The sequence below is a fragment of the Gymnogyps californianus genome, chromosome 3 (assembly GCF_018139145.2).
Source record: "Gymnogyps californianus isolate 813 chromosome 3, ASM1813914v2, whole genome shotgun sequence".
Lineage (NCBI taxonomy): Eukaryota > Metazoa > Chordata > Aves > Accipitriformes > Cathartidae > Gymnogyps > Gymnogyps californianus.
Window position 1 is genome coordinate 66,409,979 of NC_059473.1, and position 13,360 is coordinate 66,423,338.

General features: G+C 37.1%; 1 protein-coding gene across 2 annotated transcripts in view; it reads left to right on the forward strand.

The window, feature by feature from the left end:
* The window catches only part of EPB41L2 (erythrocyte membrane protein band 4.1 like 2), a 128,778-nt gene that overhangs the window by 49,151 nt on the left and 66,267 nt on the right, over window positions 1-13,360 (forward strand). Inside the window, exons 3-4 of one of the 2 annotated variants that reach the window (XM_050894512.1) lie at window positions 773-1,239; window positions 2,635-2,835. In XM_050894512.1, the coding sequence (XP_050750469.1) occupies window positions 787-1,239; window positions 2,635-2,835 (654 nt within the window). In that variant the 5' untranslated portion in view covers window positions 773-786. Of the gene's footprint in view, window positions 1-772; window positions 1,257-2,634; window positions 2,836-13,360 lie in introns of those variants that run through there. The other variant, XM_050894514.1, reaches the window with a different exon arrangement.

A 13,360-nucleotide genomic window follows, 5' to 3' on the forward strand; every position in this document is an offset into this window, starting at 1 on the left:
TACGCCCTTAACTTTCAATGCAACAGATTTGACTATAAACTAAAACTTAAATACTAAAGCTGTGACTTCCCGTCTAAAATCAATGTTGTCTTCTGGTACTGTCAACTGTAAGCCTACTTGTTGCTTCTTTGCTGAAAAGGTATGGATGATAGGGAGGATGGAAGAGTTATATAAGGTCTAAGAGTATAGGTATTTTAACTGGGTCTCTTTTAAGGCAAGAATGGCTTTTCTTAATGTAAAAAGGAACAACTAGAAGGATGTACTCTTTCTTGATTTAAAAAGACTTATGGTATAAAACTTGTGTTATATTGATGTGTCACTGAATAGTAAGGGTGTTGTATCTACCAGTTTAACTAGAGAAGGTGGATGCTCCTCTGAAATTTGAGCTTCTGGGTCAACCAAGGAGCCCAGTAGAAAGAGAACTGAAGTTACTTATGAAATAATCTTGGCTGATAACATTAGGAGTAGCTTAAAATAAAACAAATGCATTTCAGTGAGCACACTTAAATTTTTATCAAGGAGAAAGAAACTATTGGTAGATCTATCTCTCTAGAGTAGTATTTTTGAAAATCTTTCTCTGCAGAGCACTAAGTTTTAGCTTACTGGTTTTACTTGTGAGCTGAGAATTTGAAAAGAAGTATTTCTTTAACCCCAATAAGATTAATTTAGAAACTCTTGTAGATTATTACTACAAATTACTGCAAATAATGTGAGAGTCAATAAAAGTAGTGATGCTACATAACAAAACTCTTTTTTTTGTTGCTTCTTTTAGTGTAAGTTGTGACAATGACAACTGAAGTTGGCTCAGAGACTGAAGTAAAGAAAGATTCTGAGCAGCTGGGACCAGACAAAGCCAAGGACAACCCTGAAGAAGCATCAGAGACTCCAGAAAATCCAAAGTCCAGGGAAGCAGCCTCTGAAGAAGCTCAAGATTCTTCCTCTGTCCCAGCACCAACTAGCCAAAGTAGTCCAAGTAGCCAGAAGAAGGAAAAAGCTTCACCTGAAAGCAAGGGTATTTCTCGTTTCCTTCCCCCCTGGCTTAAGAAACAAAAATCATACACGTTGGCAGAGCCCAAAGATGAGACCAAGAAAAGGGCCACAGGGGAAGAACAAGCAGTTGAAGAAAGTGAATGCCAGACGCCAGAGGGGATGGCTCAGCCAAAAAAGAGCTTAGAAGAAGCAGCAGCTGAAAATCAGCATAATGCTAAAACAGACGACAAAGAAGAAAGCACTCTGTTAGTAGTGCTGAAACACAGGTATGTGTGGGAAGGCTAATAGATGCTTTGGAATAATTTTAATGAGACTTGATTCATGATTTATGTAATTCATGTAAACCTTTGTTAGGATCATATCAGGGAAAAAATGACAACTACTATCTGGCCTTTTGCACAGTTGGGTTGATATAGTTACGAGTAGCATAGCTGGTTTTAAAGGTTCCTGCTCTGTGGCAGACTATTTTTTTACTCCAGTTGTTCTAGATGTCTAATTTTAGTGTAACCTCACAGTTTGGCATAGTTCAAAGGAATATTAAACTGTATCATTGTGGTAGAAATGAGCAGGGATAAGAGGAGAAGCTTCTTAAGTCAGCTTTGTCTCTGAAGCCATTGGATCGCACGAATACCTCCTTAGTGACTTAACCACAATAAATAACAAATGGATTATCTCTGAGTCCTTATAATCTCAATTTTTGTTATCCTTTATCTAGAAACCATGCTTGTGGTCACTGTCCTTATCGATTCATTCTGGGAAGTTGGTGCTGAGTTCAAGCCAAACGCCACCTTCTGCAGTGCTCCAGAGTCTTGCTTTTTGAAAAGTTGCATGTCAGTTCTTGACACTCAAACCTCACGTTCTAGGGTGGTGAAGATGATTAAGGGCATAGAGAATCTTTCATATGAGGAGGGGCTGAGAGAGCTGATACTGTTCAGCCTGGAGAAGAGAAGGGTCAAGGGGAATCTCATCAATGTGTATAAATTACCTGAAGGGAGGGAATGAAAAGGAGCCAGACTCTTCTCAGTGGTATGCAGTTAAATGACAACAGGCAGTGGGCGCAAATTAAAAACATGAAATTCCATCTCAAATCACAAAAAAATCTTTTTTACTGTGGTGGTGGGTCAAACACTGGAACAAGTTGCCCAGAGAGGTTGTGGAGTCTCCATCTGTGAGGATCTTCAAACCCCAGTTGGATACGGTCCCTGGCAAACTGCTCTAGGTGGCCCTAGAGGGGGCCCTAGGGGCATTGGACTAGATGATCTCAAGAGGTCCCTTCCAACCTCAACCATTCTGTGATTCTGTATAACTTGACTTTCATAAACACTGTTTTTTAGTTTTGTATCATTCCTGGAGCTTCTTGTTAAATTTGTTTCTGTTAAGAAAAAAAAGCCAATAAAACATTAAAAAAATTATCTTATTTCAAGGAAAGAAAAAAAAAAAAGCACCTTCTGTGGTTTGAGAGCAAGAGTATCTGGTCCCCAAAGGAAGACCTTAATGCTTACACTGGTTATTGTGCTTCCAGTATGTGCATAACTTTAATGAAAGCTTAAAGTCTCATTTATTAGTAGCTTATAAAAGAAATGAACAAGTTAAAAATATCCACCTTCCTGAGTTCTAATCATTGTTTAACTGTATTTTATATAGCCTGCCAAAGAAGATGGTAAAGAAATGGACGTAGAGAAAGTTGCAGAGGAAAAAGAAGAAAAAGAAAAAAGGCAGACAAAAGAAGTGCAGACAGCTGAAATTAAACCAGAAAACATTCCTCAGAAGTCTCCCAAGAAAATTAAAACTGTGCAGTGTAAGGTGATGCTTTTGGATGGCACGGAATACAGCTGTGACCTAGAGGTAAGGCATCAAGTCTCTATATAAAGAGCTCTTTTTCTATAGAGAAAAAGAAAATTTGCTTTCACTGCACTGAGAGTTTAACAAATACATTTTTGTATATCTAGTGAGCTCATTACAATGTTACATTCACACTGCTATCATTAGGGGCCAGTTAACATTTTAAAACTCCATCTTTAAGACTTTATCAGTTTATCCTTAAAAATGCACTCTGAGGTACGCTAGCAAGTAAGATAAAATGCAATATACAAATCCTTTCAGTGGTGATCATTTGACAGCTCAAACTTGATTTTTTTGCAAAAGATTAAGGTTTTCCTGAAGGTAAGAAACATGTTTTCTGATTATTTGTAATAAATAGGAGTTTGCTGTAAGAACAGAAGCAAAAATTAATTAAGGAGGGGGACAAAGTGGAATAGAAACAATCTGTTTTATATGGTCATTTGAATCATTTATCGGACATGAGCAGTGCTGACTGCAATTTTTATAAATTAATTCATGTTCTTAAATACATGTAGAGCTTTTTATGCTCTACTACCATACCAAAATATGAAAAGTCTCAGAAAGCTGCTTCAACTGATAACTGAAACTTCAGTTTGTGCTCTCTGCAGTGGATTCTAGTAGATCAATTTCTGATACTGATCTTTTCTTTAGTCTTCCTTTAATATTTAGTGTTTGGGTAAATGTTGGTTTAGTTCTGCTTTACAAAGTAACAGAAATGGTACAAGATTTAAAAAGCAAATAAACAAAAACTCTGCAGTCTAAGCACAAAGTGCAAAGCCCAGTTTACTTTGGTTGACTTTCTAGTAAATCAGGTTTTAGTTTGGAGCAATTTCAATGACTGAGACATTCCTGATGCCTCTTCCAATTTTTACTGTGCACTGTAGACCGACTGCATTATATTTCATTTACAGTAGAGACAATTCTTTAAATATATATACTTGCTAATAAGGAAATAAAACTGAAAAATACCTTGTTTTACTGTTATTTTACAGACAGCTTTTGATAGAACCCTGTCTTTTTCTAATTGCCATCTTAAACCTTCATGATAAATCAGTAATAAAGTCTGAGCTAATACGCTGTTTCCTGGGGTCTCTTCTGTTTGAGTTACAGTCACATTCCTTTTTTCTTGTAGAACTGCATCAATTGGTATTCACACAACTTAAAAGGAGTGGGAAAGAAAACAAAATATGACCCAGAAACTTATTCTCTGTTAAATTTTGTCATTGTTCATTCTTATTGCATGTGTCTTTATATAAGACAATAGCTGGGAAGGGGCATAAAGGGAGATAAAGCCATGATGCGGTAGCTTCAGTGTCAGCATGCAGATCAATGCTGTGGTTAGCATAAACTTTTGTGGCCGATTAGTAGGTACAATACTATACAATTAATTTGTAATAGTGGTGTAATTGTAAAGTAATAGGACTTGGTATTTGAGTTCAGAAATTACGTACCTTGAATTCACTAGAATCTTAATAGATAATCTTGACGTGGATAGTAATGCCTTGTTTCTTTAAAAAAAAAAAAAAAAGTACCGATGCACTATTCTTAGTCCATAAGCTGTTTTAGTCAGAAAACTTTTACTTTTCCAGCTTGATCATCTTCCTGTCAGTAAATAGTTAATGGAAAAAGCCTGAAGAGGCAATTTGGAAATTAATGGAAAAAGGGAGGGTCAGGTTAGGGAACGTTTAAACTAGAGATAGGAGTCCCATAGGACCTTATGGGATACGCCCATGAGTGCTGAGTGAGCTGGCTGGTGTTACTGCAAGGCCATTCTTGATCATCTTTGAAAGGTCCCAGCAGTCAGGGGAGGTTCCTGGGATTTGGAGGGGCGGTGGGGAATCAAATGTCATTCCTATTTTCAAGAAGGAAGATGTGGGAAATGTCAGGCTGATCAGCCTCACCTCAATCCTTGGGAAGGTTATGGTGCAAATAATCCTTTCCAAACTTCTTCAGGACAAGAAGGTGTTTGGGAGTAGTTAGCATGGATTTGCAAAGGGGAAACCATACCTTCTACAATGTGGTGATTGGTTCTGTGGATGAGGGATGAGCTGTGGATATAATCCCAGCTTTAGCAAGGCTTTTGACACTTTCCCATGATTGTTTTATACAAACAGATGACGTATGGGCTAGGTAAGTGGACAGTGAGGTGAACCGGAAACTAGCTCAGCTGCTGGGTTCAAAAGGTTGTGATCAGCTGTCCAAAGTCCAGCTGGAGGCTGGTCAGTAATGCTATACTAAAGGCATTGATACCAAGGCAATTAATGACCTGGACGATGGCACAAAGTGCATCCTCACCAAGTTTGTAGATGATGATAAAACTGGGAAGAGTGGCTGATATATCAGAGGGACCTGGACAGGCTGGAGAAATGGGCAGACAGGAATCTTGTGAAGTTCCACAAAGAGAAATACAAAGTCCTGCACATGGGGAGGAACAGCCCCATGTACCAGTACAGGCTGGACTGATTGGCTGGAAAGCAGCTTTGCAGAGAAGGAACTGGGGGGGGGCAGTGTGTGTGTGCGTGTCCTGATGGGCAAGGTGACCGTGGGCCGGCAATGGGCCCTTGCAGCAAAGAAAGCCAACAGCCTACTGGCCTGCAGTAGGAAGAATGTTGACAGCAGGTCAAGGGAGATGGTCTTTGCCCTCTGCTCCGTACCTGGAGTGCTGGGTCCAGTTCTTGGCTGCCCAGTGCAAGAGAGACTTGGACATACTGGAGAGAGTCCAGCAAAGGACTGCAACATTGATTAAAGGCTGTAAGCATCTGACATATGAGGAGAGACTGACAGTTCAGCCTGGAGAGGAGGAGGCTCAGGGAGGTTTTAGCACTGTGTTCAAATACCTGGCTGGAGGATGAGTAAAGAAGGTGGAACCAGGCTCTTCTCAGTGGTGCCCAATGGTAGAATGAGAAGAAATGAGCACAAACTGAAATACAGGGAATTCCATTGAAACATATTTCATGGGTATATCAATGGAGAGTGATCAAACACCAGAACAGATAGCCTAGATAAGTTGTGGAGTCACCACCCTTTGAAATACTCAAAATCTGACTAGACAAGGCCTTGACCAACCTGTTGTGAGCAGGGGTTTTAGACTAGGTGACTTCCAGAGGTCCCTTCAAACCTCAACTAATGTACATAATTATAGCTATATTTCACCATTGTAGGAGTATAATTCAGGAATTACTCTAAACATGTTAGCTGTGTTAATAATTTAATTTAGACTATATAATGCACATTACACACATACTCTGTCAATTAAAAATTGATGATAGCATGAATGGTATTAACATACAATTATTATTAAAGAAATAAAACCAATGGCATAGCTGTAAAACTGAAGTTGACTAATAATGTAACAATCGCAGTGCCTATATGCAAACTGCCCCCAAAAACTTTGCACTGATCCCTGGTTGGTGCTACCATCTTGACATTTTGCAAAGAGCTGTCTAATGTGCTAGCCTAGTAACCCTTCTTCCCATACCTAGTCTTGGTGAATTGAAGCTCTGTTATGTTGGAGGGTTAGCACCTGCTACCTGTTGTGGTGTGGCATATCATTGAGGTGAAATGATCATTCTGACTTAGGCACTTTGAAACGTTAATCCTCATGCAAGCAATACTTAGCTGTGCTCTACAATTTTCACTTTAAAAAAATACCTTTGAAATAATTTGGAGTTTACTGAAAAGGTGCTATTGCTGAAAAAGTGCAAATGGAGAAACAACATAATTCAGTATAAAATATTTTTCATATTTTTAAGTTAGAGTATGAAGCGAAACTCCATTTTTTTTATGTTGTCTTAGGTTCTCAAAATTAATAGTTTTGTATTTTTATGGTCTTTTTAGCAAGATGGTCACTTCTCACTTTTTTTTTTACTTGCAGGAAAAAGCAGTTCCATAAAATCTCATCTGTTTATCACTGTTGTCCAAGCACCTGTTTTTCTCTAGCTTTTTTTGAAGATGATAAATCTCTAAATAATGAAGGACTTCCTTAGGCTTGTTCCACACTTGTGCAATTGGAAGACTGCACTTTGATACTTTATACTGTCTGGGAGTACAGATGAGTTCAGGCATAATATCCCTAGCAGTCTCTATTAAACAGCTTCTAAAATAGCAGCTCTCTTTTGTTACTGCTCATTGAATTCCACGGTCTAGGCCACTTGTTTAGTCTGACACTCACCTTTTAATTTCCCTCTGTTTTCCTTTATTTTAAAAAGTAATCTTAGTATAGATTCAGGTGCTAGCTGTCTTTCTGTGTCTCAGTTCTGACAGGGCTTTTTTACTTCCATTTTTTTCTGTTCATCTTGCTTTTCTTTTTTCCTGAAAGAACAGAATGTCCACTGACAATAGTCTGTGTGCTTAGGAAGAAATGCAGTTTCAGTAGACCAGAAACTGCTCTCTAAGCTACTGTCCACGTGGTAGTTAGATTTCTATCCTGCTTATATTCCTTTTTGCTTTGTGAGCTTAATTTAGTTCTAGACATAATTGTGGCTACATTTTTTTAGCTCCAGTGCTTTAAAACACTTAAACATACTTAATTTTTTATAACATGGATTTTGGATATTGAAAGAATTAAACTTCATTTCATATAAAATGTTGTACAAAAAACAGCTCTTCCCCTCCCCCCCACCCCCGTTGAAGCTGGTCTTGTTCTTTATTTTGCAAAGTGACGTGTTTAGTACAATTTAAATTAGATTAATTTCTCAAAGTTGACTGGATATAGAAAGAATTTTTTCAAACTTAAAAATGGATATTTCAATTCAAGAAGATGCTACTGAGCTTTCATAGAATACATAAAATAATTGTATTGGAAAAGAGGTTACAGTTTTTGGTTAAGGCTGGTGTTTAACAAAAGAAGTTCATCTGGAATTAGTTTTTAAAAGTGTATATCTGAGATTTAGATTAAGCAGCAAAAGCTCTGTGGAGGTTGGTCTGGACCAGGCTTTCTATGCTTCACTAAATGTTTTTAGAAATTTACTATCTATCAGGTGAAAACTGGTTATCCTAACTTGCTGAAAATTGAGTTCAGCTATATTCCTAAACGCTTGAACTCTGTAATACGAAGCTGAGATAGGTAGAGGGATTAATTTAAGTGAATAGATGAAGTCCTGTAATTGTGATATGACTGAAGCCAGTTTGTGTATGTTGAGATCTGTTTTCTGTCCTGGTTACCACAGATTGGTTTTTGTAATAATAATCCCAATATTGCTCAAGAATCTTGTCTTGGCAGTTGAGAGCTGTGTGATAACCTGTGGCAGTGGCTTTGTTTATAGCTGAGGGAGTGAGGGAAAAGAATTTTCAAGGCAAGATTGAGAAAATGATAATCTCTAGCAAATGTTTGTTGGCTACATGAAGCAGGCCTACTGTTTTGAGTGAAAGGTACTCATATCTAATCCTTTTTATGTTTTCATGACCAAACTCAAATGTTACCATTTTATCCTTCAGTGCCTCTCAGTCTGTGAAGTGTTCTGCAGCACCTGAGTTCAAAAACATCAAAAACTTTGTGTATTATCAACATAGTTCAGCTCAAAGAGGGCAGAGTTAAGTTGCTTCAAGAATAGCCTTCCCTTAACACAGTTTTTACAGTTTTCCAGAAGTTGCAGTGTAGCTAAATGTTGTGCTCTTGAGTGGACACAAGTTGGTGCAAGGTCCACTCACTTCATGTTCTTGATCTATTTAATTAAGATTGGCCTTTCAAAATAATTATTTAGCATTTGAAGTACCAAATTTGATCACTTAAACTGTCTCAGTTTCTTTGACTGTAACTCTTTAGTGGAGCCAGTGACTATTCAATCCAGCCGAAACAGTTTTGCTCTCCTTTCTTGATTTTTCTTTCTTACAAAAGATGTCAACATGAGGGTCCTCGGGGGAAAAGAATCAGGAACAGTATAAGTTTGTATTGCACTCAGAGTTAAGGATATTTTTTAAAGCCCTATCATCCCGCTGAATAGCTTGTCCATTCGTGCATTTTTCTGTGTATTTGAACAGACAACATCATAGTTTTTCTTTACAAGTGCTAATTTATTTTGGAACCATGAGAAAAGTGAGAGATGAGTTGTTCCCAAAGATTGTCTGAGGAAAAGCTATGTTCTCAGCTTAATGATGGGCATTGCTTGTCCTATGTCATCCTCGGGTGGGGTGGGGGGGAAGTTGTATTTTAGATTTTGTTTTCTTTGCAGAAAAAAAAAAAAATCCGAACCTTACCTTTTTTCTTTTTTTCCTTTGAGACAAGAAATAGTGCTCACTTATAATGTTTGAGGAAATATACTTCCCAGATCAAAGTTTATGCATTTCACCAGCTCTATGGCTCTATCTGATTTCTACACAGCCTTCTTACTTCTACTATTTTATACATGTACCTGGGTTCCTTCCTTCTCTATGCACCTGGTAAGTCTGGAAGAGGAAGTAATGGGACTCTGAAGAGTGCACATAATAGATGTGGTAAGTGGGGGAAGATGGAAGATAAATTTTCTGCCAACTCCAGGTCCAGTTTACACACAAAACTACTTCAAGCCTCTTTTTTGTGGTACTGGAGACTCAGAAATTGTCTGAATAGATTCCACATCCTTTTTTAAGATTTCTGTTAGAGTTTCTCGATACCATCACTTGGAGGAAGTAATGAAGGAGCCCAGGAACTCTTTGGCAGTTCTGTCTTCAGCCTGTTGCATCTTGTAGGGCTCTGTCATGACCAGCTGTGTCGCGTGCTATGTGAGCCTTCCTTATGCCTCTGGTAACACACACTTCTTAAAGTGGCTGGTGTTACTTATTCCAATTTGCTGGATTATTACCTATAAATAATGGTGAATTGAAAAAGTTTTCCTTCAGAGATGATGTTTGATATTGAAGTATTTGACATTCTGAGTGGTTGAGACAGACATGCATCTAAGTTATTTTTCTTTGAGTACTACTTAACTTGTTTTATGCATGGAATATTGAATTATATGCAGCAGAAATGGTATTTCCATGTGGTTGCCACTGCTTGCACATGGCATCATAGGTAGTTGTTTCTGAGAAGCTGACAGTTCTTCACGGAAGAAAAAGCTGGCTGCTAGTCTATCCATAGATTAAGAAGTTGACTTTTTTTTTTTGAATGGCCTGATTTAGCTGCTTTAGGGTAAGAGTTCTGCACTTTAATACTAAAAGACAAAACCATCTTTTAACACACAGTAGCATTAAATTTGGGGAGAAAATATAGGTTTATCTGCAGATGATTCACATGAGTCTTTTTTCCCAAGCATCTTCCTCCCCTACCCCAGCACAATTAGTCAGGTTGACTTTCAAGGGCTGGAATAAGAGGCATACAGTTTGCTGAGGTGAAAATGCAGTATGTCTCTGACAGTAACCAGTAGACAGGGACAGTAAGTAGATTGTGGTGTCTTGCTAGCTCTTCTGTTCTTTGATTTTGTTTTTTGTTTGTTTGTTTTGTTTTTGTAGCTGAGCAACAATTGTGAAGATGTTCTCGGATTTGGTTTGATCATGGAGTTTCACAAGTCCATTGTGAAATACCAATGTAAAACTCTACTCCTGTTTATACGGGAAAAATGGGAGTGCTCTAGGACTTCTTATCCCTGTACCCTGTAAGCAAAGGTTAATGCTACATTATCGTCAACCGAAAAGGGCAGGGGTAGAAGGAGGTTTTGCATAAGGGAATCGTATATCATGTCACTTTACTCCCCCCCGCCCCGAATCTTCAGAAAGGAGTTGAATTTTAGGAGCAAATATTTATGGAGTTTATAAGGAACTCTATGTACTATCTTAAAACAAAAAAAAAAAAAACCAAACAAAACAGCATAAATTGCAATGCAATTATAAGCTTAGTTATATCAGTGCAAAATTTGCATGGATGTGCACTTTGTTCTAACTGGAATTATTTTAGTTTATTTTGAATGGATTAGGTACATGTGCAAACTTAGCCTGTATTATATGAATAAAATTTAGATTTATTACAATTTAAAGTCTAGTTAAAATTAAATTGACGTAACTTCTGCATAACAAGACATTTTCTTGGAATCTATATTGAATCAAAGCACTTTTTGGAAAAAAAGTATATTTATGTGACATGCAGAATGCATTGAGAGATATTTCAAAGTAAACAAAAATTGATTTCTGTGACAAAATGTTTCTGAAGGCTAATTCCTGTGTGTCTTCTCTCTGACGTGTCATTTGTTGGTGAGTGCCACAGAATAGAAACTGATAGGAGATGCTCAGTTAGAAAAAAATAGCTTTAACATGTTGAGCTAGCAAGGTTATATATGAAATTGTTTGTGGGGGAAAAAAAACAGTTCACTCATTGCAAATCAGCATGTTTTTACTATGATATAGAGACATCTTTGCAAATAACTATAATTTGATACTGTTCTTTTGTAGTTCAGAATTTGTCATCAAGTGTTGCTGTAGGAGTACAGGTACATTTGTACCCTTCTTGTTTCTTTACCACTTGTATGTTTTGTATATTGATAATTATTTTAAGTTCTTTTTTGCAGCCACCTAGTGTTGTTTGACAATGGAATTATTTCTTCTGGCTTGTTTTTGCATGTCTTTCCCATTGCCCAGGGCATGCCTGACATGGTTGATGTTTGGCTTCCAACATAAAGCACATCTCAGATATTTCTCTTTTTTGAGGGTTACTTTGTAAATCAGTTTATCACCTCTGAGAGTAATCTGTTTGTTCTTTTGCCCTTAGAACTCTTTATTTTGCTTTAATAGGTCTTCTGACTGGTGTCAACTTGCCAGTTTGAACTTTAAGTCAATAATTCTTTTTCTACAGAACTGTTTAAACAGATATTTCAGCTTCTTTTGTGATGATTTCCTTCAGTTTTTTTCTCATCTGTCTTTGTACTTTTATTACTTTGCTTTTGTAGATGCAAATTTGAAGGACCTGGTTTATAGTCTTTTTCATGAGTATAGCTTCTCCGAATATGCTTGTCTGAATGCCTGTGTAGATACAACATTTAAAGTACTCCACTATTGCCCAGAAAAGCCCGTGACCTGTCAGCATAATGAAGCTGAGCCTTGTACCAGGTGAAACCTATTCCTCAGTTCATTGTAATTTGAAATTCTTACTGTAGTGTTTCATGGTCTTTGATTCCCCCCCCCCCCGAAATGAACTGTAGTCAATTCTACCATCACTGTCTCTGCATTGGTATCTTGGATAGTTGATAAAATATGTCTCTATGGTCTGTAAATGATTACTCTATCTTGGCTACTTGCTCTGAGGAATTAAAAACTTTAAGTGGGAGTAGTGTTATGAACTTTGATACCAGCCACTCTTCAAACTTGCTCTATTTTGGTTTTTGGGAAACCAGAAAGTTTCATAAGGAAGCAAAATAACCTCCATTGAAATGTTATATTTAAGCCCTTTAACTTTTAGTCTAAAATGTATAAAGTTCCTTAAGTCCACAGGTTCCATATCAACAAAATGGTTTGATTTTTCTGTGTTCTGTAGCTTTAAAGTAAAAATGTTAAAAGCTCTTTATCTCTAGGAAACCTCTGAAATATATCACAAAATAATATTGTATGGAGGTATTATACTGAAGATGATCTATGTATACAGAATATATGCATACATAGAGCATGAGCAATTAATTCAATTAATTTATTTTAACCTTAGAACTATTGTAACTCTTAGAGATAACGTCCACATAGACTCAGACTCTTGAAAGTAATGTGTGAATGCCTGGAGAGGAGGAAAGAGGAAGAAACTATTGTTTGAATAGTTCTGGAGGAGCATGACTTTCACAGGCTGTGAACTGTTAGGAACTTTCAGTTACCTTTTATTACTTTCTTTAAAGAGAGTTCAGTTCACTTATAGGGATAACAACATGTCAGTGTATGAGAGACTTGTCAAAGTATGTGAGGATGAAAGATACTGAGTGGTATTTGTCAAAAATTGTAAACAACTGAATCTTTGTGCTTACTTGAAATGACAGAACCATATTAAAGGATAAAATAACTTAGGTTCCTGATTCAATAGTGTAATATTTGTGAGATGTAATGGCAGTTGAGTTTTAATAGCTTGAGTGAGCAGACTGTTGGAATGTTTGAGATCTAATTTCTAGAAGCAGTTTTTAAATTTTTTTAGCACAGTGCAAATGACATAATTTTAACCTGCTTCTTACCTGATAATTAACATCTGTGGGAGCAGGTGTAAGTTATTAATCTTTTAGGGTGATCTACATGTGCCTCTTGCTTTCATGGGGGGGAAAAATCAACTTGCTTTTTTTTTTCCTCTTATGTGGTTTCTTAGGTAGTTGAGAGGAAATTTTGTCATTAAATTTGGGATCTGTGATAAAGACTTGTTCAGATTTTCTGCTTTAAATATAATCTGGGCTTTAGTAGAGGATAACACAGTTTAAACAAACAAAAAGAAGTGCTAACTGCATAATGATTACTAGTTAGAAGCAAATGAAGATCCTATTGGGTTTGTTTACTGCATTCAGTCAGTGGTCTAATTAAATATTTATAACAAAAGGCATTTAAAGGATGCCAGCATTGACCGTATTTTATGCACGTATGAACAAGTGAAATATATTGGAGT